Consider the following 25,135-nt stretch of genomic DNA (forward strand, 5'->3'; position numbering starts at 1 on the left):
ATGTATCCCTCGAATACATTTTCAATTTAGGAAATGAAGGAAAAAATGCAAATAAGATACTTGCAAATAAAAATGCATATGCAAAAAGTGGAAGTGGTAATTATAGTGAATATGCACTTGCATGGTTAACCTAAAGCCCATACAATTGGGTACGGTAATTGTTTATGGTGACATTTTGGTGTCCAGTAGTTCTTGTGCTCTTAAGCAAAAGTTGTTAACAGAGCATACAAGCACAATTGCTTACTCAGTTAAAGGCTGACAATTTTTGCCATGTAGTATTAAAGAGAGAGAGCCTGAATTTGATAACTTTGTCATGCCATTAACATTATTTAAATATAATCTTTCCATGTTTGAGATTTTTTTTCCCTCTTCAGAAAATATCAATCTGTTGTAAATTTACACTGGTGACACACTTGATCACCAGAACAAATGTTTATTGCTAAAATTGTAATTTATATTAAAATATGGTTTGGTTCTTTGGTACAGTTGCTGCTAGAAATATATCTTAAATACAGCACACATTTATATTTACAGATTATCTAGTATATTGTTTGTTTGTTTTTTAGTTCATTGCATTTCACTGCCTGGCAATTAAATCCCTCTTTAATTAGAATAACCTATCAGTTCAGCCTCTAGTGCTTGCTGCAACTTGCTTTTGTAAGTAATTACTGTTTGATTAATCATGTAGTTGTGTTAGCAAACTCGGCTGGCTGATAGTGATATAGATAGAGCTTTCTGAAGAATGTCTGCAGGAAACAAGTTATTCACCAGCAGAGTAGAGAAGCTTTCTGTAGATCTGACTGTGCAAGTAAAGAAATTACTGAATCATCCTCTTTTGTAAAGAAGAAAAAATTGGTGTGAACAAGCATTGAAAAGGAAAAACAATTGTTACATGAGTATATTGGTGCTTCTAGGATTAGGATAATTTTCTTTCATTATGGAAAATATTTATAATGCTAAATTTGCAGAATTTTTAAATTAGCCTCTGGCTCCTATAAATTGATTCTGAATAAGTTATTTAGAAACAAATGTAGTTATGCTGGTGAGTTACATTCTCATGGGCATGTTTTTGAGAAGAAGGTAGAGGAATTTTCTTGTGGCGCATGGTAGCACTATCTCTGCTAGGTTATTGGAACGAGGAGTGTCTGAGATTGGGGTTATACAACCTTCTAACATCTCAAGTGTCTGTTTTGTCTGGACTTTCCTCATGCAGCATTCTTGTGCAAAAATTTCAAGGCTTTAGTCTGAAGCACTGGGTCAAAGGATATGTCTCTTTGAGGGGGAGACAGGAGGTTTTTGTTTTTGTTCACTGTGTAGTAGTATTTCATTTTACATCAAAGAATACTGGTCTTCTAGAACCTGTGATGGTGGCAATTTAGTACAGCTTTTTAAAAGACTTGTACTAAATATGGCAACATTTTATAGTTAAGAGTTTTCATCTTGAAAATACTTGTTTTGGTTTTATAAACAAATATGCAAACAGTAATTTGACTATATTATAATTATATGGCTGGCTAAATTATTTACAAGTCTTAAAGTCTCAAAAATTAACACTCATGACTCAGTTTTGCTTTTAAAGAATAATTGGCTATTTTCACAACTCCAAATACCAACGTGACTAGCCAATCCCTTTTCAGAATTGCTTTTAAGGAAAGGCTGTGTCCATGTTGCTGTTACTTAAGAGTAAATTAGGGAAAGCATCATTTCCATTCAATATTTGTGTCTAAATATGAGGTATGTGGGGCAAAAGAAGAACTCCAGGCCAAACTGCATCCAATACAGGAAAATCTTGCATAAGGAACAAGAAACTATTTCCATGCATAATGTTTTCTTTGAATCATTCTGTTGGGCTTTGATGGGAGGAGCATGATTTACCCCTCAGGAACAAAGGTTTAAGGGCCTAAAACCTATGTAAATCTATTCATGTCCCTGTCTCTCTATATGATGGCTCTGCTTCTGCACTAGTTCTGCCACCTATCTCCACCTCTCAGGTCAATGGCAGAATGGCTATAGTTGCACTTGTATGTTTGGCATCTTTTAGTTAGTTTTGAACCACCCTCTCAGGGCTGGTTTCCCACAAAAGAAGCAACCTGTTTATAATAGGCTGGATGGGTGTGGCAGAGAATATCAGTTTTTCAGCTCACAAGATCTCTCTGTGTGGTTTACGCAGTGCCTGTCTTGGTAAGAACGTGCTTAACAGAAATTGCTCCTCCCCTTTTGTATGGTTAATACCTCTTTTTTTTTTTTTTTTTCCACTCCATAAGGTAGAACAGAATATGTGGCCCAGTGTCATTATCTTTTTCATGAGAAAACAATCTTCACTGAAGCTTCATTGTTTCCCTTTTCTGTGATAGTTGGGTAAACAAGTGAGAGGCTATGCTACAAGTGATCTCCACTAAGGGCTGACAAAACATGTTGAATGTGATTTCTGTGTCTCTTAAAGGGGATTAAAATTTGCTACTAAAAACTTGCAGGTATCTCCTGTAAAGAAATGTATGATATTACCGTTCATGTATATGAGGAACTATACAGTTCACTTTTCTTTGCAAACAGTTTAATAAATACACACTTATTTGAATAAAAGCTTATGCATATGTAAATGATTTCTGCAGTGTAGAATAGTTTTGTATATCATTTGAAATATTTTAAAATGTAGCAGTCTAGAGGTAATAAATCCTTTCAGCAAAAACTTATTTAGATTATCTATAGATGTAGGGAATCTTCACTTTACATTACTTGTATACATTGTAACATTTAAAGTATTTCACTTGTAAATGACCAAAAAGTTGTTAATGCAACCATGTCTGTGTCTGACTCAAGTTCACCTTCAAATCCATTAATTCTGTTTTTCTGATAAGCTAGTAGCTGAATATTGCAATACTAAAACAGAAATGTATTTTTACCATAACCATCTGTCTTTTCCCCAAACCAAACTTTTCTGTTTATGAAAACAGAAGAATATGTTTTACACCAATTGTATATTCCATTTTTCTTTACATAGTAATAGAAAATTAAAGGCAAAGATATTATATATGACATGTCAAACTTCAATACCCTAGATTCTTAGACCTAGATTTTTCTCTGTTGCATCACAGAAATTGCATGGAAACAGGATTTATGGCTATAAGCAACTTGAGAAGGATAAACTCTGAAAAGCACAATTCTAACTAGACCTTAGCTTGACCATAAGGCAAACAAGGAATAATCAATACTCTATATTAGTGCACAGGTTTTTAGTAAATTGGAAACATTTTGCAGTTTCTTTATCTAAATTAAACAATCATACTGTACATACAATCAGTTTTTTGTTTTATTTTGCCAGATAGTATTCAACTATAGCTTTCATCAGTGATGGTTAAACATTGAATCTTTGTTTCTTTATTTGTACGGAGAAATAACTAACACAACACAGTCAGAGAATAGAACCTTCTAAAACATGTTAAACGCTTAAAAGTCCTCTGCACTAATTAACAAAATACAGTGAAATTTTAAACTGTTAATAGCTGCAACATCCCTGATGTATAGAACTGCAGTATGCTAACACTTTCTAACAGTTCTCTGTTGTGTACCCTTTTAACTAGGGTTAACTGTCAGGGGTTTTTTACTTCATTACCAGCTGTATATGGAAATTGTGCACACTACTAGGAACTAGCTGTCAATGTTTAAAAGCTATGCATATTATTGCATGGAAGAACTACATCTCCCATTACAGTTGGGGACAACTTTTAACATTCTAGGGTTCTTATAATTCCTAAAATTTTACAATACCTCTTAAACAGAGGTACAAAATACCCCATTCAACACTACTGCAATTTGTAAAATTTGATTTAGGATTTACTTCCATTCACTGTTCTCTTCCAGATTTTAAGACCGTTTTACACATTATAGCAGGGACTTACTACAGCTGTAGGAATTGTTTTCTTTATTGTGAGAGATTCAAAGAATGAAGAGCACATGTGCCAATAAAAAGAGTCTTGGTTTACATGGGAGTAAGGTCTGGGAATTGTACTTAATTGAAATGAAACAGTAGTATTTGCTGCTGTTGACAATATTGGTCTTTAAAGTTAAAAATATCCATTTTCACTTTTGTTCGCTCTAGCTCCTGTGCACTCCCTCAATTGAATGCTTTTTGTTTAAATAATACTTGTGCAAGGACCTGGATAGCTTATTGAATTAAATTCTAAACCTTTGAGTTATGGCTGAACACCTAGTTATGAGTTGTTCCCCAATTGCATGAATCAAAGAGGTGGTGATTTTTGAGGCCACTAGATTTAAAAGTATTTCTTTATTGTGTAAATATAATCCTTTGACCATACTCCACACTAGATCATCTGACATAAATTAGCATTAAAATTCTCTGATTTTTATAGGTTTAATATATCTAAAATGGAACTTCTTCAACATGGTTCAATATGATTTCTTATTATCGGTATTTAGAAAAGACCATTTAAGGTCATCTAGTCCATATTTGGACCAATTTATAACTCACTGGTGGATTCCTGGGAACTTATGCGGAAAAGGAAATGCCGTAGGGCTCAGTATTGTCCAAAGAGGAACAAAGTAAAGCAAAACCTGCTCAATTTGTCTTCCTTCTGATTTATTTCCTATGAAGTAATGACTTGATACATTGATATAGGCATGAGATCTTAGTAATTTGTTTTTCAGGAGTTTTGTCTGACTACTAATCTAGTCTCATGAGAGGGAGACAATATGTCCTTTTGTTTATTTTTTAAAAAAAAAGTGTGTGTGTGTGTGTGTGTATAACTCCTGTAACTTCCAGTGGCCATTACATGAGTCGTCAACGTTATTACACAAAGTGCTGTTGGACCTTTAATGGAAATAAATGGTCAAGACCTCAGTTTTGCATCTCATCTGAAAAATGGCATTTTAAGTTAGTGTCTGCTACTGTTATGGTGGGTTACTGGTTAGTACTGTCACTTAGGGAAGACTGTCACTTACTGAGTTGCCATAATCACTTCCTGTAGCACCTATTTGTACCTTTTTGCTTTCCTATCTAAGTGCTAGCCCAACCCAATCTGTTTAGTGCATGAGATCTATTAGAAGTGCAGCACAAACAATCAGAAATGCAAAATGAATATTTTGTCTAAAACTCTGTCTCAATTATTATAATTTTGTTAATCTGTAGTGTTGATGAGTCAGGCAAGGGAAACAGAGCAATGATGTGTATGACTGCTCCTTCCTGGTCTTTTGATTATTTTTGCTGTACTTATGCTTAATCTCATGGAGTAAACAGATTGGGCTGGGTCATTGCTTAGAAGGCAAATCAACGAGATATAACTAGGTGCTACAGGAAGTATTGATGGCAATTAAGTAAATTTAAGCTCTCTTCCATCCTGTACCTTTCAGTTTTGATACCGAGAAATAATGTCTGTAGTTACAAATACTGGTGGTAGCAAGATAGCAGTGGCATACTGCCAACAATTGCAAATGGATAGGAAGCTAGAAAGCAGTGTCAAATCACTTCAACTATGTAACTATTATCTTTCTTTGTCTAAGTGCAAGTAATGTTAAACAATATCATTTCCGTTTATTTGGAAATCATAATCCAGAAACTTGTCTATTTCATTGTGATACGTTTGTTTTTATCTATAAATACTGCACAGTGTATGAGTACAATCTAAAAATTTTATAGTGCAGAAAAATGCATAACACTACATTTGTATTATACAACCAGTAACAAACATTTTGGTGTGTCTTTTGGCAGAATAAATACATCTTCTATAGACGACACTTCTAGAAAGAATATTCTGTCTATTCTTAATATTATGCTTTGAAAATAATATAGTTTACAAGATGTGTTGTAAGGTATTCTGCTGTGATTTCCTCACCACCACCATTAAACAAGCTGTTGCGTTATTCTAAACTAGAGAATAAATTCTACTCATACTGAAGTTCCAATGGCAAAACTCCAATTGACTTCAGTGGGAGCAAGTTTGGACACTCTCTCTCGCTCTCTCTCTCATAGAATACAGGCCTAGTTTTCTGTTTTTTCCATACAGTTTCACAGTGATTCTCTTCTTTCCACTCAAGTAGAAACATTCATAATTTCTTCCAGGAATTAGTCAAATCAGGCTGATGCACTTTTTCTTTTTAATTTCACCAAACTTACTAGGCCAGTTTTAACAAATCTGGAAAGCAGAATTATAGAAATTAAAAATGGTTTTATTTCAAAATAAAGATTTCATTTTCTTTGCTTTATTCTTGCCTCTTTGTGGTTCCTGGCAAAAATATATTTGAGCATGAGATCTCTATATACCTCAAGTGGAAGTATGTGGAACTTGCTACTTATTTTTCCAGATACTTTATTTTTAATTTCTAAGACACAAATATTCTATCCAGCAACAGACTGAACCTGTTACAGTTTTTAGTGCTTGCCTTCTCTGATGCTGTTTTGTTGCATATACTTCAATACTTCACTATGAGGTTTATCAGGACACTGAGGGAAACAAAACATTTCTATTTATTTTTTATTTTTAGTACTGTCTTTAAACAAATCTTTAAAAAAGACTTATGTAAATATCTTTTTTGTGACTTTGTCACAGAAGACCAGCCTTTAATATGTACATTTTTGTATGAATATAGTGCAGTATATACATTAGCTTATAGTTTCCTGTGTTCAGATTAAAGCATGAATTTTGAGGGGACATCATTTTACACCCTTCTCCTTCCCTTCATGTTTCCCACTTGAGATGAGAATTAATGTATGGAAGTAATGTGGATCTGCAGTCAAATATGTTAATGGATTAGTGGAATGTTTTTAGAATGGTAATCAAACATGCCACTGTTTGCCATTTTATTGCTTTCTCTCAGGACAAAACAATCACAAGTGATATTGACCAAATGGTCCAGGCAAATGCATGTTAGTTTTGGAGGCCAGTTTTGCAGGCCAGGCTTTTTTTTCTGGTGGGACAGAAAACAGAGTTACTGTTAGATTGGCATATGCATTGAAACAGGAGGGGGAAAGGCTGCTCAAAAGGAGTGGGTGTTTGCAAGCTTCATTCAGACCAGATAACTCTCTGCTCAGAGACAGCTTCTGGATGATGACTGCTTCTTTTGCATATGCTCTGTTAGGGTACATCTACACTGCAATTAAAAACCTATGGCTTTCCCATGCCAGCTGACTTGGGCTTGCAGGGCTCAGGCTGAGGGGCTGTTTAATTGCAGTGTAGACATGCCTCGGATTGGATCCCAGGCAGTACAACCCTGCAAGGTGGGATGGTCCCAGAGCACAGACTGCAGACAGAAACCGAATGTTAGCACCGCAATTAAACAGCCCCTTAGCTCAAGGTCTATGAGCCCGAGTCTGCTGGCATGTGCCAGCCACAGGTGTCTAATTTCAGTGTAGACATGCTCTTAGTGAAATAAAAGATATTGCAAGAGTTACTTCCATCAAAAACAGATTAGAGCCCAATTGACAACTCCCCCATCTCTCACAGACATGCTCTCCAGAGTATGTCTTTTGTAGATTCATCCCCCTTCTTTCTTTACTTGAATATTTTTCACTTTCAGCAAAAAAAAAGTTTAATGTAAACATGAAATAAGAGACTAGTGAAGGTATAGACTTTAATTTTTCTGCTATTATATTGTATTTTTCCTTTAAAAAATAATAGTGAAGTCATCCTGCTGTGAATATTTAGATGGAGGAGCACACTATGGGTTACACATGTTGTCCACAGAATTATTGTAGTAATGCAAAAATATTCTCTGTGCCTTAAAGAGAATTCTGTGTGTGAAATATGGAATTTCCGAAGGGCAAATATGCTCATCCCCGCCTTATGTCTATATCTATTAGATAAATGTTTTCTGCCCATATTCACCTCCATTCTACTCCATCTTTCTACTTGTGCTTCACATTGATTTATTTTCTTACATTTGTTTCAAAAGGACATAATGAATTGCAGAAATGTACATGTTCTTCTCACCTTTATTACAGCCCAAACAATTTAAGCACAGTGAATTAAAAACTTTTATTTACAGCAGCTAAATAATACATGGGATTAAGATTGCCCAATGGCCTTGTTTTGTGCTTTGACTTAGTTAGAAAATGTATTGCAATGGAAACTATGATTTTTATAGCAAAACTTGATATTTATTACTGACCTGTCAAAACATATGGGGGTTGGGAGAAGAACAAACTCTCTTAAATTCTTGTAAAGTGCAGAAAATGTCTATTTATTCCTGTTTTATAATAAGTGTAAACTGTGGAGGTTAAGTAGGTGGGGAAACCGGAAGTAATTACTAAGGCCAGTGGCATTTCTGTGGTTTAATACAGGCAGAAGCTAATTATTCAGTTTTTATTTAAGTGAAATGATGCCAAAAAGGAGGGTCCTGCAGAGCAGCTGCACTCCTTCAGTATTACCCTAATTTACCACAGACAACTGTCACAAACAGAACTTTTAAACTTGATATATAGCCACGAAAGTAAGGAGTCTTTTGTTTGCAGTGCATGCAGAAGAACTCCTTTATACAAATCAACCGGCAGATGACGGACAATGATGGAAAATTTGATTCTTTGAAGTCATAATGGTCATTGAAATGTGTGAAATTCTGGTATTGAAAAGAGAGCAGCTAGCAAGACTCTAAATCCTGGGTGGCTGCTGGAAGCTTACTGGGAGGTTTGTCTGCATTTTGACATCAACTTCCCATTGCTTGTTCCCTGCTTCCTTTATTTAAAAAAAGGGGGAAAAGTTAAACAGTAGATATTTGATAGCAGCATTTCACACAATTTTTTCATGTGTGTATGAGTTTTCATTGTGGAGAGATGAAACTTGTGCACACCTGATTCATATAAGCAAAAATGCTAACTTTCATAAATATTAATATGTAAAAAAATTTTGTTTTGCTCCCCTCCCTTGCCTTATTAGTTTCTTTTTTTCCAGACTGAGGTTACCTTTGGAGTTTGCTATAATAGTGGGGTACTTTAGCAGCCCCCTCAAATGAAGTTGGTTACCTTCATGTTGAATTCTGCTTTCATTGACCTCAAGTATATGAACCAGTTTTTTCCTCTTTGGATTCTGTAGCTCATCATTAGGAAATGATACAAGTGTTCAACAGCCTGGATTTTCAGTACTACAAATCTTTCTAAATAGCATCAATTAAAAAGAAATGTCTTTGATTTGATAGACATTAAGGCTTTTTTAAGGGCGGGTTAAAAATAGACATTACCAAAGTTTTATGATCGGTTGCAACATGCTATCAAAATGATAAACCTTTTTTAAAGTTATTTTCTTATTTAAAAAAAATAAAGAAAATATTGTATATTCATCGTGCAGTACAATGTCCTAATTTATTTTTTGTATGGTAATATAATTAACATCAACTAAAATCTGATCCAGTTTTGCCAGCCTACTTAATTTTAAGCATTTAATCTCAAATATCTCAATTTTTTCTACTTTTAATACTTGATACCTTTATCATTTTCTTGTTTAAAAAACCCTAACACTAGTATACTAATACAAAAGAAAAAATTTGTTTGAAGCACAATATTAAAAAGATTGGGAGCAAATTGAAAATAGCTGTCAAAAACATCTTTGTTTTGGAGAGTTTGTTCACAGGTAATTTCAATGAGAACTTGAACTCAGAACAAAGCACTGAAGACACAGAGAAAGTTCAACTTAGTGCAGCATAGTTCTTTTCAAGTATTCTATTGTTTTAATGGAATCTTGGAGCGGGAGCTTTAGCCCATTGAAATGTCTCTTAAAGGACAGGTTCTTCTGTCACTAGCTGGAACTGTGTGGATGAAATGATCACAATAGAGTGTTGTAATGCATTTTAAAAGTGTGAGAAATCAGTTAGTCTAGACTAAGAGTGCGCCTACAGGGAATAGGAATTTTAGAGCTTCTGTGCTCTTTAGGTGTCAAGTATGTGATAGATGCCAAGCCTTTTTATTCCATATCTTTGGCAACAGCTCAGCTATGCTACAGTACCTTACATGTCTACTGCAAGCAAAAACAGTGATTCTATGTCAAGATGACTTGGGCTTCAAAATCCAGAAACTCATTGTCCTAACAATTGTCTGTTCAATTGCCAATTTTAAACTGGGGAAGATATCAATAAACAATTGCTAGATTCCCAGAAGGCATGGAAACTTTAGCTATAATGAATCAAAAGTATTGAGAGCTAGCAACATCATATAGCTATTTTAATGCCTTAAAACAGGCAGTTTTTGTTTGCACTTTGAAAAGATCTTCATAGGGTGAATGGCATGCTGCTAGTAAAGTTAATTTTATTATTTGAAGCCAATCAAGTGCCCCAAAACTGTGACTTTTTTTTTAATTTTTTTTTCTTTCAGATAAACTAGACTGGACATTTATTAAAGAAATTTACAAATACAATAATCATTGTGTTCTGAGGGCAGCATAGTGCAATTTAAAAATCATATTCAACCTGCACCAGTATTAAAATCATTAGATTATATGCAATACTTCTGTGTTCTTTTTGGTGTGTAGTTTAGTGCTCTGGGGGGGAGTGTACCTCCACCAAAAGAGAGAATTTAAAAAGTATCCTTAAATTTATTGTAATCTCATTTAATATAACACCTTTTTATCCTGAAGGATCCAAAAGCACTTGAAAACTTGATAAGCCATAGATATGGTAGATACAAGAACTGTTCAACCATTCAAATCCAGACATCTTTCTGAATCACTGTAGATTAAAAAATTAGTTACACCTAATTTGTGAATGTCAAAATAAATCACACTTGTGAAAATGGAAATATTTAATGAAATTAAAAGTGCTTTTTACTGTACAATTTTTGTAACTATCTTTGCACACAGTAGGATCAATATTACTTAGTCAACTAGTGTTCAGTTTCTCTGTCACCCACACATACTTGCCCCATGTATATTTGTGTGTGTGTGTGCATAAAAAACATATTGCATATATATGTATGTAACATGTTTTATATATATAAGTATGGGTTACTACTTCATTTCTATAAACAGACAAGGTGTAACAGTAAAGCCACACCTAATGTTTACTACAGATGAAAAAGTATTGTGTAGGTTAAGCACAAAATTTGTTGCCAATTCGCAGAATTAGAAATGCCGGTCTGTTAGAGTATGTTCGGTGTACATGTTGCAACATTTAAGTAATTGTTAGTGGTTGTTTTTTCATATCATGGCTAGACTGGTATTCAAAATAAACATTGCTTGGGCTTAAGGAAAACCCTTATGATTAAGTTGTTAAAATATTTTGACAGTTTGCTTTAGGTATAGTCTGAGCTCAAATTTTACAAGTTGGAAACTTCCTGTCTTTTTCTTTCTTTCTGTTTTAGTTATAAATGCAGGATAAAGATTTCACTCTCACTCCCTGATTTAGTTCTGACAGACTTATGTTTTCAAGTTTATTTTGTGAAGTGAAACAAAAAATGAAATTCCTCATTTCTAGGGATGATCTGGTGACAACATCAAAAGCTTTTAAGTTTGCCACAGAACAAAATCCTATGAAGTTGGTAGCTGAAGACTTAAACCCAAAATGACTTGTTTGCCTCCTCAATTCAAGTCCTGTCACCACTGGCAAGATTAGTTCAATATGCCCTAAGTTCAGCTGCACATTTCTGGACCTTCACCAGATGAGCATTGTTCCTGGAGAGAGACAAGGAGAAAGAGTCCAAGAAGCTCCCATTGGCATTAAACTTAAAAGTATCTGAAGTCATGAGTTGTTAGCTGGCTTCTTTCAGCAGCTTTGGATGAAGAATTTGATGATCCACTTTACTCTGTTCAGCAGGTGTCACTGTGCTAGGATGAATTGACGTGCTAGTTATATTTAATTGCTGTTTAGTTTTTTTTTAAGTGTTAATTTCATTAATATCCAGAAAAATTACTCTCACCGGTGTCTCTCTCATGAATAGATTCCTGGATTATTATTTTTTTTGTCTATTTTTTTGTTACCTATTAAAACTGTGTGTGTCTTCATGGTCTTTATCTTTATCTAGTGCTTTACTGTTGAGTACAGTTAAATTTGCTTACAAGACAATAGCTTAATTAGCTACTAACCTCTTCCACTAAAACTTGTAAACAGTTTTGCTTTTTAGATTATAAGGTTCCTGCAGACTTTTTCCCCTTATAAACAAAAAATATCGTCTCAGAACATCAATACAACAAACATTGCATGAGGCTTAATGAGAAATGTCCCAATCAAAAATGTCAGACAGAATATCTTTAAGTGAAATGAGTCATAATATCAGAAACTCATCAAACAGACCCTGCTATTTGAGGAAAGATGACTTTACAGGGTATACCTTCTTGGGTTTTTTTATTATAAAAGGTTAAAGGAACACTACTTCTAAAATAAAGAAAAAAAATGTGTGGGAGTAGTGAGCATTGATACTTATATTAGTTTCTTTCATAGAGTAGTTTTAAACAAGATGCATTTTTTTCTTCATTCTGTAGGATATCACTCCTTTAACTGGCGTTCCAGAGGAGCACATAAAAACCAGAAAAGTTCAGATTTTTGTCCCAGCACGTAATGCCATGCAGGCCGGTGTCAACAACACGAAGAAATGGAAGCTAGAATTTGATACCAGAGAGCGCTGGGAAAATCCTTTAATGGGCTGGGCATCTACGTGAGTCTGATTTTTTTGAAATCATTTTTCCTCTCATATCTGCACAGATTTTACTTTGAAATGCCCTTTGTATATGTAAATCCATGTGTATTTAACAGTAATTATTATAAATGGTTGATGGGTCATGATGATCATGATTTTCCACTGAATGCATCCGATGAAGTGAGCTGTAGCTCACGAAAGCTTATGCTCAAATAAATTTGTTAGTCTCTAAGGTGCCACAAGTACTCCTTCTCTTTTTGCAAATACAGACTAACACTGCTGCTACTCTGAAAGATGATCATGATGAAATTTTAAACATAATAGTAAACGTGCTGTTTTCTCTGTTTAACATAAATAGGTTTAGAAACAAATTTAGATTGCATTGCTCCAGGCTAGAAGAGGCTGGAAAAAAAATCTTCAGTTTCCTTCTCCACCTAATTTAAGTGTATGACCCCAAAAATCAAGGATTATGCTTGCATATGCAATATAGTAGCGAGTTGCAGCCTCACTATAGTTGAGTCATTAATTACATTTAGTCCTAAATCTCTCTGAATGGTCCATTTCAATTAGCCAAAACTTCAAATAAATGTATCTAGTTCATGAACAGTCTTTAAAAATATTTCTTAAGTATTTACATCACTTTACCCACTTTTTAAAATTATGGTATATTGCTGGGTTTGGTATGCTTTAAGATGGTTTGTTGACTTGATGAAATGAAATAAAAATTTCAGCAGTGATAACTGTACAGTATCATTTGCTAAACAGTCTTATCCCCATTTTGATCCTGCAGAATTTTTATAGCATTTCAAAGGCACTTTAATTAGTGGTATCAAATTTCATAAATTATGAGAATTTTGCATACTTCTCCTAACATCATTGTAAATTGCCGCTGAAATATCATTTGTTACAGACATATTCTGAAAAGTTAGCACTACACATTGTCAGCAAAAACTTGTTTCAATATCTCACCCATTCCAGAATTATTTTTTGAAACATTGGAAAGAGCGCGGTCCATATTCGTTTCCCCTAGCAATTATTTTATATTACATTAGAGCTTAGTACCAAAGCGACTGAAACCAAACCCTTAATTGCCTTTGTCCCAAAAAAACAAACAAACCTTAGTTGAAATAGTATAGATTGTTTATTGCTTTAGCTCTTTAATATTCTAAATTCAATCACAAAATATATGCATAATTTTAAAAATAGTCTGTTTTAAAATGTGCAAAGAGTCCTGTGGCACCTTATAGACAGACATATTGGAGCATAAGCTTTCGTGGATGAATACCCACTTAGTCGGATGCATGTATTTCTACTTGAAAATTAACCCTGTGCTCAGGTCTGTTTGCTATGTTCCATTTCCTGTACAATAGTTCATATGACCAACACCTACATCAGCTCCCTGATGCCCATTATAGCAGAAAAAATATTGAATTCAGAAGTGAGCTCTTAGCTGGTAGAAGGAGAGAGTGATTACTAACCAGCATATTTTAATGAAACGATTTTGAAATTTTAAGCCTATGAATGTAATCTGTTAATGATTTGCCATCTTCCCTTCAGACTCCATGCTTTTTACCTGTTGATCTTATTAGTCTTAAAACCAGTTTTTAGGGGCATCAGGCTCTAATAATAATGTAATAAAGTATGATTAGGCTGATTACTGTATATAACCACTGAACTGTCATCAAATGGTAAATTATAACCAAAATATTTTTAAACAAGTAGCTCAGAAGAGAGAAGCTGTGTGTCACCATTTTCCCTCTCTGTCCATCCCTTTACTCTCCCCCACACCAAGCCAAGTACCTAACAGTTAAAATATGTTCTTTATTTCTATCTATATTTGTAAACATCTAATGATACTGTAGCAGTATCCAGTAACCCCTGCTTTTGTTAAGGTTGAGTTTGAACTTCTATCCTAATCCCTTACTTTTCAGCTTTTCTCAAATTCTTTTTCTGGGTGCAATTTTGCCTAATTTCAGGCAAAAAGGCAACTTTTAAATTTACAAAATAATCCTCCAGAAGAATTAGTGTTGTTACCAAGGGCTTGTCTACATATGATAGTTATTCCAGAATAAGGTGGGGTGTGAATTTAAAGTGGAATAGTGATACCAGAATAACTGTATGAATAACTCCAGGTATGGATCTCTTATTCTGGAATAAGAGTGCATTTTTCTACTTTACCTTAATCCAATTCCAAAGATTGAGCTAATTTTTAAAAAAGACAGTTTTATTTTGGAATAGGTGTCCCCACGTAGAATTATGTAGAAATAATTATTCAGGAGTAGCTGTTCTGTGTACATAAGCCATAAGTAGGCCAAAAGATATTTACCCAATTTTTTTGTCTTGAACATTGGATTGAGTGTAAACACAACTGGGTCAAAGGTTTTATAAATTAGCTTATACTTATTAATCTTTGTATTGACCTCTGATAACTGAAGGTACAATGCTACTCGATAGTTACTTCCAACTAGCTGTTCAAAGCAAGAAATAGCTAAGACTTTGTTTTCTTCAGCATAGCTCTTGCAAAGTGACTATCAGTGCAAATATTCTTCATAGAACATCAAATCTGTGGTTCCCATCTTTTCATACCGGAGTCCTCCATTATATATTGGTGATGGCCACCCGCCATGCCATGCCATGCCATGCCCTGGAGGAGATAGAGGACAGCTGTGTTTCCATTAGAGGCAACTTCTTGCATGCAAATAACTAAGAGTGCTCATATACTATAGTAATAGACGATTTAGAAATGTGTATTAGTAAAAATCTTGCTTCTGAGATCTCTGTTGGCAATATCATGCCCTCTCATTTAATCTCTAACATCTGCTCTCTGACCTTCAGCATTCTAATTATGGTAATAGCCAACTTACAGAAAGAGAGAACAGCAGTTGTACCTTTATATAGGATGAACAATTTCTTCAGAGATACTCCCTGGTGAACATAGAGATCAATAGGCAATCTGCTTTATATGTCCTCCATCCCCATAATATCTGGATGCTGGAAAATTGTCACCGTATTTGGTACTGAACAAACTTGAGTGTTTTGTAACCCAGACAGGATTTTACTCCCCTCTGTCTGCTACTTCATAATAGAGGGTGGAATCTCTTTGTCACAAAAGATGATAGCGAAGATCAAAGGTACATCACTTGGTCTCTTAATATACCTAGTGGTCATGCCTAGGATTAGTTTCCAGTTTTTAATTCTCTTCATTGCCTTTTTATGAGAAATCCTTATCTTGGTGGTTGATGTACAGCCTGTTCCCCCTCTTCACTTTCCTCTTTGAGGAGTGAGGTGTTGGATCACTGGTGGATCCCATCTGCACATCAGTTTGCCCATTGGATAAGATTACATGTTTCATCTTTTCTGCACTGGAGCTAGATTTTTTTTTATTATTATTTTCATTCAGAGGCTTTCTTCTTTATTGAGATTGTCGTGTCCTTTGTACTGCTTTTACTCATCGTCCTTGTGACTTCCTAGGATAAACAGCCAAGAGGAAACACCTATTGCAATTCTTGCCGTTCAGCCTTTGGCTTTCTCAGTGATCCACCTCCCACTTTCTTAAGCACTTGCTGTCTCAGAAAGGCAGGATGCCTTACTAGATTTTGTGCTCCATTAGTGGTCCCCCAAATTTCTTCCTAGAATTGCTGTTAAATTTGCAGGTTGAGTACCATACAACTTTAATCCTTTGTCTTCAATGCTCTAGGTGGAGTTTTTATAGCTGCTGAGTGGATCCTTAGTTTTTACTATGGTTGGACTCATTTATTTCAAAAACCATTTTGCCACTTTGACGTTTAGAAATGAGACTAAGACAACTGATCTACAAGTAACAGTTAGCTTACGTGGTTGGGCTTCTGAACTCTACTCGTTTTTAGCTCATAGGGCTTCTGGGCTTGTTTTATTAGAGTAGAGATGGCTTCTATTGCATTTAAATGCTGCTCTGGAAACACTTGTGAATGTGGAGGTCATCACAAACATAACTGTGTTAATTTTCAGGCTGTTCTAGATGCCAGCTTTGCTCAGGTATTCTCTAAGTGTTCCTGGTCTACTTGCTTTGAAGTCCTGCTTTCCCTTCTGCAAGAATGTAGATTCACAAAGCAAATAGGGTAAAGACAGGCTTCTTGTCTCCTTCTTTGTTCAGTATTTACATCTTTCACCTTTTTCAATCCCTCAAAATTTGTCTTCCTTTTTCAAACTGTTTTAGCATTAAAAGGTTTCCATAGAGCACTGGTTGCTTATGTCATTGGCATATGCCAATGAACTTACATAGTTACAATTTTAAAATATCAGTTTCTGAAAATAAAATGAAAGGTTTAACACAGATTGTTTGTTTGAAATACAAAGAAAAATCTTCTCATGGGAAAATCTTTTAATATTGAAATTAAATCCTAATTTAAAAGTAAAAGGACTCTAGGTGGCTCTGATTTATTTGGGGATGATACATTTTCTTTATGTATACATTTTTAAAGACACCTTAAGGTGGCATTAGGTTAGACCGTGAGGTGCAAACGTTATTATACAAAATGCTTAGTGTTACACTTCAAATTTATATTAATATTTTGTCTGTCTTCTTACAGCGCTGATCCTTTGTCCAACATGGTTCTAGCTTTCTCTACTAAAGAAGATGCCATTGCCTTTGCTGAAAAAAATGGTATGTATTTGAGAATTCTAGGTCATTGCAGTATTTGTGTTTGAGTCCATTTTGTTTAGATAATCTTTACTTTACCATATGAGAAGAAAAGTTACATTTAGTAAAGTAAGCAATAGTGTTTTGAAACTAACATCCTTTAAGTACCTGTCTTTAATTTTGATAATTGCGTATTAAAAATCCCTCTTTAATTATGTAGTTACCTCATAGTCAGTAACAGCTCTGAAAACTTTTGGTTGTTGTATATGTCTACTTATGAATTTAGGAGATAGGATTTGATAGCATGTGATCAGGGATCTATTCTTGACTCTGTTGTGTCTGACCTTGTGCGAATCACTTAACCTCTCCCTCAGTCTCCCCATCTTTGAGATGTTTCACTGTGATATTGAGAGGCTCAGTTCATGTTACGTACAAGGCAATTAATTTGTGTTTTCTAGAAGGCACTAGAAATGCAAGTATATTAGTAGTAGTCATTTTTAATTTTGATCTGGCAGTCTAATAGACTACTCGTATGCATTAAGGACCAGAGCTCCGGTACGAAACTGTGGAAAAACCTGAGTGTCTCTGGATTAAGTTTAGAAGTGTGTGCAACAAGAGTGATGTCATGGTGGGAGTCTGCTATAGACCACCGGACCAGGGGGATGAGGTGGATGAGGCTTTCTTCCGGCAACTCACGGAAGCTACTAGATCGCATGCCCTGATTCTCATGGGTGACTTTAATTTTCCTGATATCTGCTGGGAGAGCAATACAGCGGTGCATAGACAATCCAGGAAGTTTTTGGAAAGCGTAGGGGACAATTTCCTGGTGCAAGTGCTAGGGGAGCCAACTAGGGGGAGCGCTTTTCTTGACCTGCTGCTCACAAACCGGGTAGAATTAGTGGGGGAAGCAAAAGTGGATGGGAATCTGGGAGGCAGTGACCATGAGTTGGTTGAGTTCAGGATCCTGACGCAGGGAAGAAAGGTAAGCAGCAGGATACGGACCCTGGACTTCAGGAAAGCAGACTTTGACTCCCTCAGGGAACAGATGGCCAGGATCCCCTGGGGGACTAACATGAAAGGGAAGGGAGTCCAGGAGAGCTGGCTGTATTTCAAGGAATCCCTGTTGAGGTTACAGGGACAAACCATCCCGATGAGTCGAAAGAATAGTAAATATGGCAGGCGACCAGCTTGGCTTAATGGTGAAATCCTAGCGGATCTTAAACATAAAAAAGAAGCTTACAAGAAGTGGAAGGTTGGACATATGACCAGGGAAGAGTATAAAAATATTGCTCGGGCATGTAGGAAAGATATCAGGAGGGCCAAATCGCACCTGGAGCTGCAGCTAGCAAGAGATGTCAAGAGTAACAAGAAGGGTTTCTTCAGGTATGTTGGCAACAAGAAGAAAGCCAAGGAAAGTGTGGGCCCCTTACTGAATGAGGGAGGCAAGCTAGTGACAGAGGATGTGGAAAAAGCTAATGTACTCAATGCTTTTTTTGCCTCTGTTTTCACTAACAAGTTCAGCTCCCAGACTGCTGTGCTGGGCATCACAAAATGGGGAAGAGATGGCCAGCCCTCTGTAGAGATAGAGGTGGTTAGGGACTACTTAGAAAAGCTGGACGTGCACAGGTCCATGGGGCCGGACGAATTGCATCCGAGAGTGCTGAGGGAATTGGCGGCTGTGATTGCAGAGCCCTTGGCCATTATCTTTGAAAACTCGTGGCGAACGGGGGAAGTCCCGGATGACTGGAAAAAGGCTAATGTAGTGCCCATCTTTAAAAAAGGGAAGAAGGAGGATCCTGGGAACTACAGGCCGGTCAGCCTCACCTCAGTCCCTGGAAAAATCATGGAGCAGGTCCTCAAAGAATCAATCCTGAAGCACTTAGAGGAGAGGAAAGTGATCAGGAACAGTCAGCATGGATTCACCAAGGGAAGGTCATGCCTGACTAATCTAATCGCCTTTTATGATGAGATTACTGGTTCTGTGGATGAAGGGAAAGCAGTGGATGTATTGTTTCTTGACTTTAGCAAAGCTTTTGACACGGTCTCCCACAGCATTCTTGTCAGCAAGTTAAGGAAGTATGGGCTGGATGAATGCACTATAAGGTGGGTAGAAAGCTGGCTAGATTGTCGGGCTCAACGGGTAGTGATCAATGGCTCCATGTCTAGTTGGCAGCCGGTGTCAAGTGGAGTGCCCCAGGGGTCGGTCCTGGGGCCCGTTTTGTTCAATATCTTCATAAATGATCTGGAGGATGGTGTGGATTGCACTCTCAGCAAATTTGCGGATGATACTAAACTGGGAGGAGTGGTAGATACGCTGGAGGGGAGGGATAGGATACAGAAGGACCTAGACAAATTGGAAGATTGGGCCAAAAGAAATCTAATGAGGTTCAATAAGGATAAGTGCAGGGTCCTGCACTTAGGATGGAAGAATCCAATGCACCGCTACAGACTAGGGACCGAATGGCTCGGCAGCAGTTCTGCGGAAAAGGACCTAGGGGTGACAGTGGACGAGAAGCTGGATATGAGTCAGCAGTGTGCCCTTGTTGCCAAGAAGGCCAATGGCATTTTGGGATGTATAAGTAGGGGCATAGCGAGCAGATCGAGGGACGTGATCGTTCCCCTCTATTCGACACTGGTGAGGCCTCATCTGGAGTACTGTGTCCAGTTTTGGGCCCCACACTACAAGAAGGATGTGGATAAATTGGAAAGAGTACAGCGAAGGGCAACAAAAATGATTAGGGGTCTAGAGCACATGACTTATGAGGAGAGGCTGAGGGAGCTGGGATTGTTTAGTCTGCAGAAGAGAAGAATGAGGGGGGATTTGATAGCTGCTTTCAACTACCTGAAAGGGGGTTTCAAAGAGGATGGCTCTAGACTGTTCTCAATGGTAGCAGATGACAGAACGAGGAGTAATGGTCTCAAGTTGCAATGGGGGAGGTTTAGATTGGATATTAGGAAAAACTTTTTCACTAAGAGGGTGGTGAAACACTGGAATGCGTTACCTAGGGAGGTGGTAGAATCTCCTTCCTTAGAGGTTTTTAAGGTCAGGCTTGACAAAGCCCTGGCTAGGATGATTTAATTGGGACTTGGTCCTGCTTTGAGCAGGGGGTTTGGACTAGATGACCTTCTGGGGTCCCTTCCAACCCTGATATTCTATGATTCTATGAAGTCTCTGAAGGATTTGGGCCTTAATCTTCTAACAGAGCATTAGAAGTATCACATATACTGTAAGTAGTGTACAGTGTGTTAAATAACTTTTCAGACATTTTTCTAACAATGTCCTTTGCGAGTGGAATTTGCAACTACACAAGGAATTTGCTCCATTACTCCAGCTTCCCCACACAGCTCTGCCATCTTGGCCTACAAATGATTACTTTTTTCAGTCCTAGGCACCTCATGAGTAAGGAGTGCCTGTCAGATCAAATTGTGCCAAATTATGTGGTATTTATGGTGTGTGCACACATGCAGGAAACTAGGAGAAGCCTTTCAAAGAGATTTTTACTTAATTCCTGTCACTACAGGTCATAACTTGCATCTCCAGAGGTGAAAGACTAGGGTATTAAACCACAACATTGCCTAATCTCTCCCTGTTCAATGTAGTTCTGAATTTAGAGTGGTCACAGTTGAATTAAAAATAAACTGAATTAATTACCTCCAAAAAAAATCTGCCTGTTTCCATTGGGATACACAAATTACTATTTCAGAAAATGTTTAAGAATGCAATAGTATTCACTCAGTTATCACAGCACCTTCATCTTCCTCAAGGGCTTGATCCTGCACGTTTCATGTGCAATGCTGCATGTATAAAGTCCTAGGTGAAAGGTGATGAGCAAAGCAGGAAATCGGGAGAACCCAGAGCAGCCTTAATGACAGCACTTCTTCTGTTCCACTGCCAGATTTTCAGCTTAATAGGTGCAAGACCTAAGAGGGGAACACATACTTAATCATCTCATTAGCATGAAAGTCAGGCTTAAACCCATCTCCTTGGACATGCCTAGTCTCCACTCACCCCCGTCCTTTTAATCTGCAGACTTGAGTATGATGCCTGACGTTTACTACTGCTCAGTGTGAAGGACTGTGCCTGCCGGTTTACCTTATTTGTGCCTCAGTGGCAGTGGTGCTGGTTCAGCCTTTAGCAGCATGTAGGGGATTGCAGGATCAAGTCGTAAAGCCTTGTCTAAACACAGAAGCTGCACCAGTTTAACTAGGGGTGTGATTTTTTTTTAAACGGTTTAGTTAAAACAGTACAGACCTCTGTGTGAACATATCTGTCTATTTAATAACAGTTCGGTTTGCACTAGTACACTTCCCAATGCCAGTAAAATCAATATAAGCTAGGGTTAAATCGATATAAAGTGTGTACTGGCTTAAGTGATTTGATTTTAATCTCACACTTTGTTAAACTGGTGCAATTTTATTTGTAGCCCTTATCTGTCTTCAGACCTTATGTAGTTGAGGATCTTAAAACAGGCAGACCTGGAAACTTAAGTTATTATTCTTTGTGGAAGTTGCCATACAAACTAAGAGGCGAATTAATTAAGATGAGCTATTATCAGCAGGAGAAGAAGAAAAAACTTTTGTAGTGCTGATCAATATGGCCCATTTAGACAGTTCACAAGAAGGTGTGAGGATACTTTACACACATTGAATCTAATTTCTCTACGCGTGTGTGTGTGTGTGTGTATATGTATATATAATATCATCTTCTTACTATATGTTCCATTCTATGCATCCAATGAAGTGAACTGTAGCCCACAAAAGCTTATGCTCTAATAAATTTGTTAATCTCGAAGATGCCACAAGTACTCCTGTTCTTTTTAAAAATGGAAGTATTTCAACTGTGTAATAATTGAGTGAAATCATGTTGCAAAAGGGGAGCCCAAACTTCATAATACCAAGTGTTGTATGGCAACTTTCCAGATACCTGGAGGCTGTACCTAATTTGCATATTGATTTACATAAACAGTATTGTCCCTATATCCACTTTTGACCTTTTTATCATTTCCCTTGTAGAACTATCATATTACTTGTCTTTTAATGTTTTAATTCCATTCTCTTAGCCCCATTTTATATACTCTTTATGTATAGTTTTCTTTTTATTCCTTTCTACCTAGCTTTGATTACTTATTCTTCTTTTTCATGGCCTGTTTTCTCCCTCTTTCTCCTTCGCCTTGCATGGTATCCCTTCTCTCCCACTCCCTTTTCCCTAAGTCCCCTTTATCTTTCTTCATATCACCTCAGTCTCTCCTTCCCCTCCTTAACTTCTCATTTCCCCCAGCCTTCCTTAAAGGGCACATGCCTTCCCAGAGTCTTGGTGTCTGTCTGTCACAAAAAATATAGAGATGTGGACCCATGAGATTATGGGACTATATACCTGTCAGTGCTTCCTCTTGTGCTTTCTCACTGATAACTTTTGAAATAATGCCCCAGGAAGGAGCAGTGAAAGTTGAAGTATGCAATAGCTTAGATCTGACAAACCTGAGAACAGGCGTAGGTCACATTTAAGGGCTTCTCTGTGTTACAGCATCATTCTCTACTGCTGATTACAAAAGAAGAAACTAATAAGTACATACATCAGAGGTGTTTATATTTCTTTTCTGTTAAATATTTAAGTTTTAATTTATATTTCTTTGGTCATTTGCTCCATATTATATGCTGTGTGTGTATTTCCCCAGGCTGGAGCTATGATGTTCAAGAGAAGAGGATTCCAAAGCCTAAATCCAAGTCTTACGGTGAAAACTTTTCTTGGAACAAAAGAACAAGGGTGTCCACGAAATAGGTTGGCATTGGCTATCTCTGTCTCACTGTGAATAAAGTCAGCTGTGCTGTATTTATAGTCCACGTATAATACATCTCTTAATCTCCTAATAAATTTGACCTTTAAACTACAGATGCATCTTGTGGTGTCTATTTAAAATGTTTTTGATGTCTCCAATTGAACCTGTTATAGCCTTCCCTATATAGAGAGGAGATTTGGGGTGTTCATACCTCTAGGAAATTGCTGTACTCGGAATCCATTAAAAGGAATGTTTGAAATCAGCTGCAACAGTAAGGATTGTGGCTTGCCTTTCATAGTAATTTTGTAGTTCAATAAGTTGTGTAAAATCACCACCCTTTTATGTAGATGTTCTGTTAACAGGTACTCCTCTGTTTTTGTTGTCATTATGTACAGGAAAAATTCATCAGTTTGACAGCATGGTATGGCATGCAAAAGTCAGTATCCACTTATTATTGAAGCTGTTCGGTGGAACTGCATGTACTACAAGATCCTTTCAATCTAAATTAATACTGTGCTGTAAATGTGACTTCCGAGAAGCATTCATAATCTGAGTAACAAGCTAGCATTGTGTGGGTGTGTTTAAAAATATTGTATATTCCTGTGAATTTGAGCTGCAGTATAAAAGATCAAGATTAGTAAACTCTCCTGTTTGATATACCTTCAAAGTACAAGTAGATGGGAAATTTTAATACTTAACTCAAACTTGCAAATCAAATCAGAGTAGCAAGGTAGCAGCTATAAGGTGCTCTTGTAACATTAAATTTATGCTAATTATACATATTTTATCACACCTAACTTTTACTTTTAATAATATAAAAAGCAAACTCTTACCTAAACTGAGGGCTCCATAAAAATATTACAAATGTTTCATCAGCCTTACAAAACATCTAACCCAGCATCGTTATGGTGCATTATTTAACTGTTAGAATGTTTGTCACGTAGAAATCTATATTTGTAGTCTTTCATTTACCAGTGTCTTTTATTTACCCTTTATTATTTTCAGTAATTTTGTAATTGACAAGTTGAGACATCAGCGGATAGTCACTGACAAGACTTATAAATGTTGGTATAAAACTTGTGTACAACAAATACTTTACCCTGAGTCCCACAAAAGAGTGTTCAGACAAGTTCCATTTTTCAGATGGCTGCAGCTATTTAAAGGACAAGACACTTGAAAATGGTGCAACTGCAATCCATTGCTACGCTGACCAAAGGAAAACACAACCAAATGTCTAGGGGGGTGACTTCGACTCCGTGATATTCTTGTAATGTCCCTATTTCACACAGTTGTCCCAGTGTGCTGGCTGACATTTATTTAAAACATTGTTTTTTATCCATTTTCAGTGTAATCAACTGGCTGGCTGATGTTCCTGCCTTCTAAACACAGAAAGAACTCATGTTCCAGCCACGCCCTAGTTCATTATTTTTGTTTTGCATTGTGCATTCGATGGTGTGCAGTGGTATCTGAGTTGCTCCAGAATTCCCAGTGTGCACCAAACTGGAGTTTTGAACAGCCCAGATTCCATTGCATTGCTACATATTTCAACCCAACTAGCACTCTGTCCTCCAAGGAGATGATGGTAATTAAATCCATCCGATAGAATCTTTTGGTTTCCTTTCACAAGCCCTGAACAGCAAGATCCAGCCTCCACGTAGTGAACCTGAGGCTCCCACTTCAACCCTTGTCAGTACTCTTTAACCATAGTGGGCTAGATTTTTTTAAGGCATTTTTGGTACTTAAAATATGCAGATTGACACCTAGTTTCTAACCATCGGAGGAGTGAAGTTCTGGAACAGCCTTCCAAGAGGAGCAGTGGGGGCAAAAGACATATCTGGCTTCAAGACTAAGCTTGATAAGTTTATGGAGGAGATGGTATGATGGGATAGCCTAATTTTGGCAATTAATTGATCTTTGACTATTAGCGGTAAATATGCCTAATGGTCTGTGATGGGATGTTAGATGCGGTGGAATCTGAGTTACTACAGAGAATTCTTTCCTGGGTGTCTGGCTGGTGAGTCTTGCCCATGTGGTCAGGGTTTAGCTGATCGCCATATTTGGGGTCAGGAAGGAATTTTCCTCTAGGGCAGATTGGCAGAGGCCCTGGGGTTTTTTGCCTTCCTCTGAAGCATGGGGCATGGGTTGCTTGCTGGAGGATTCTCTGCATCTTAG

At 36.9% G+C, this 25,135-nt stretch overlaps 1 protein-coding gene across 2 annotated transcripts in view; it reads left to right on the plus strand.

The window, feature by feature from the left end:
• The window catches only part of NDUFS4 (NADH:ubiquinone oxidoreductase subunit S4), a 62,223-nt gene extending 39,147 nt beyond the window's left edge, over positions 1-23,076 (plus strand). For both annotated transcript variants that reach the window (XM_038403186.2, XM_038403188.2), the window contains 3 exons: positions 12,414-12,586; positions 17,137-17,210; positions 22,862-23,076. In XM_038403186.2, the coding sequence (XP_038259114.1) occupies positions 12,414-12,586; positions 17,137-17,210; positions 22,862-22,965 (351 nt within the window). In that variant the 3' untranslated portion in view covers positions 22,966-23,076. The remainder of the gene's footprint in view (positions 1-12,413; positions 12,587-17,136; positions 17,211-22,861) is intronic.
• Positions 23,077-25,135: the final 2,059 nt, after the last annotated feature.

Source organism: Dermochelys coriacea, chromosome 5 (assembly GCF_009764565.3).
Source record: "Dermochelys coriacea isolate rDerCor1 chromosome 5, rDerCor1.pri.v4, whole genome shotgun sequence".
NCBI classification, from domain to species: domain Eukaryota; kingdom Metazoa; phylum Chordata; order Testudines; family Dermochelyidae; genus Dermochelys; species Dermochelys coriacea.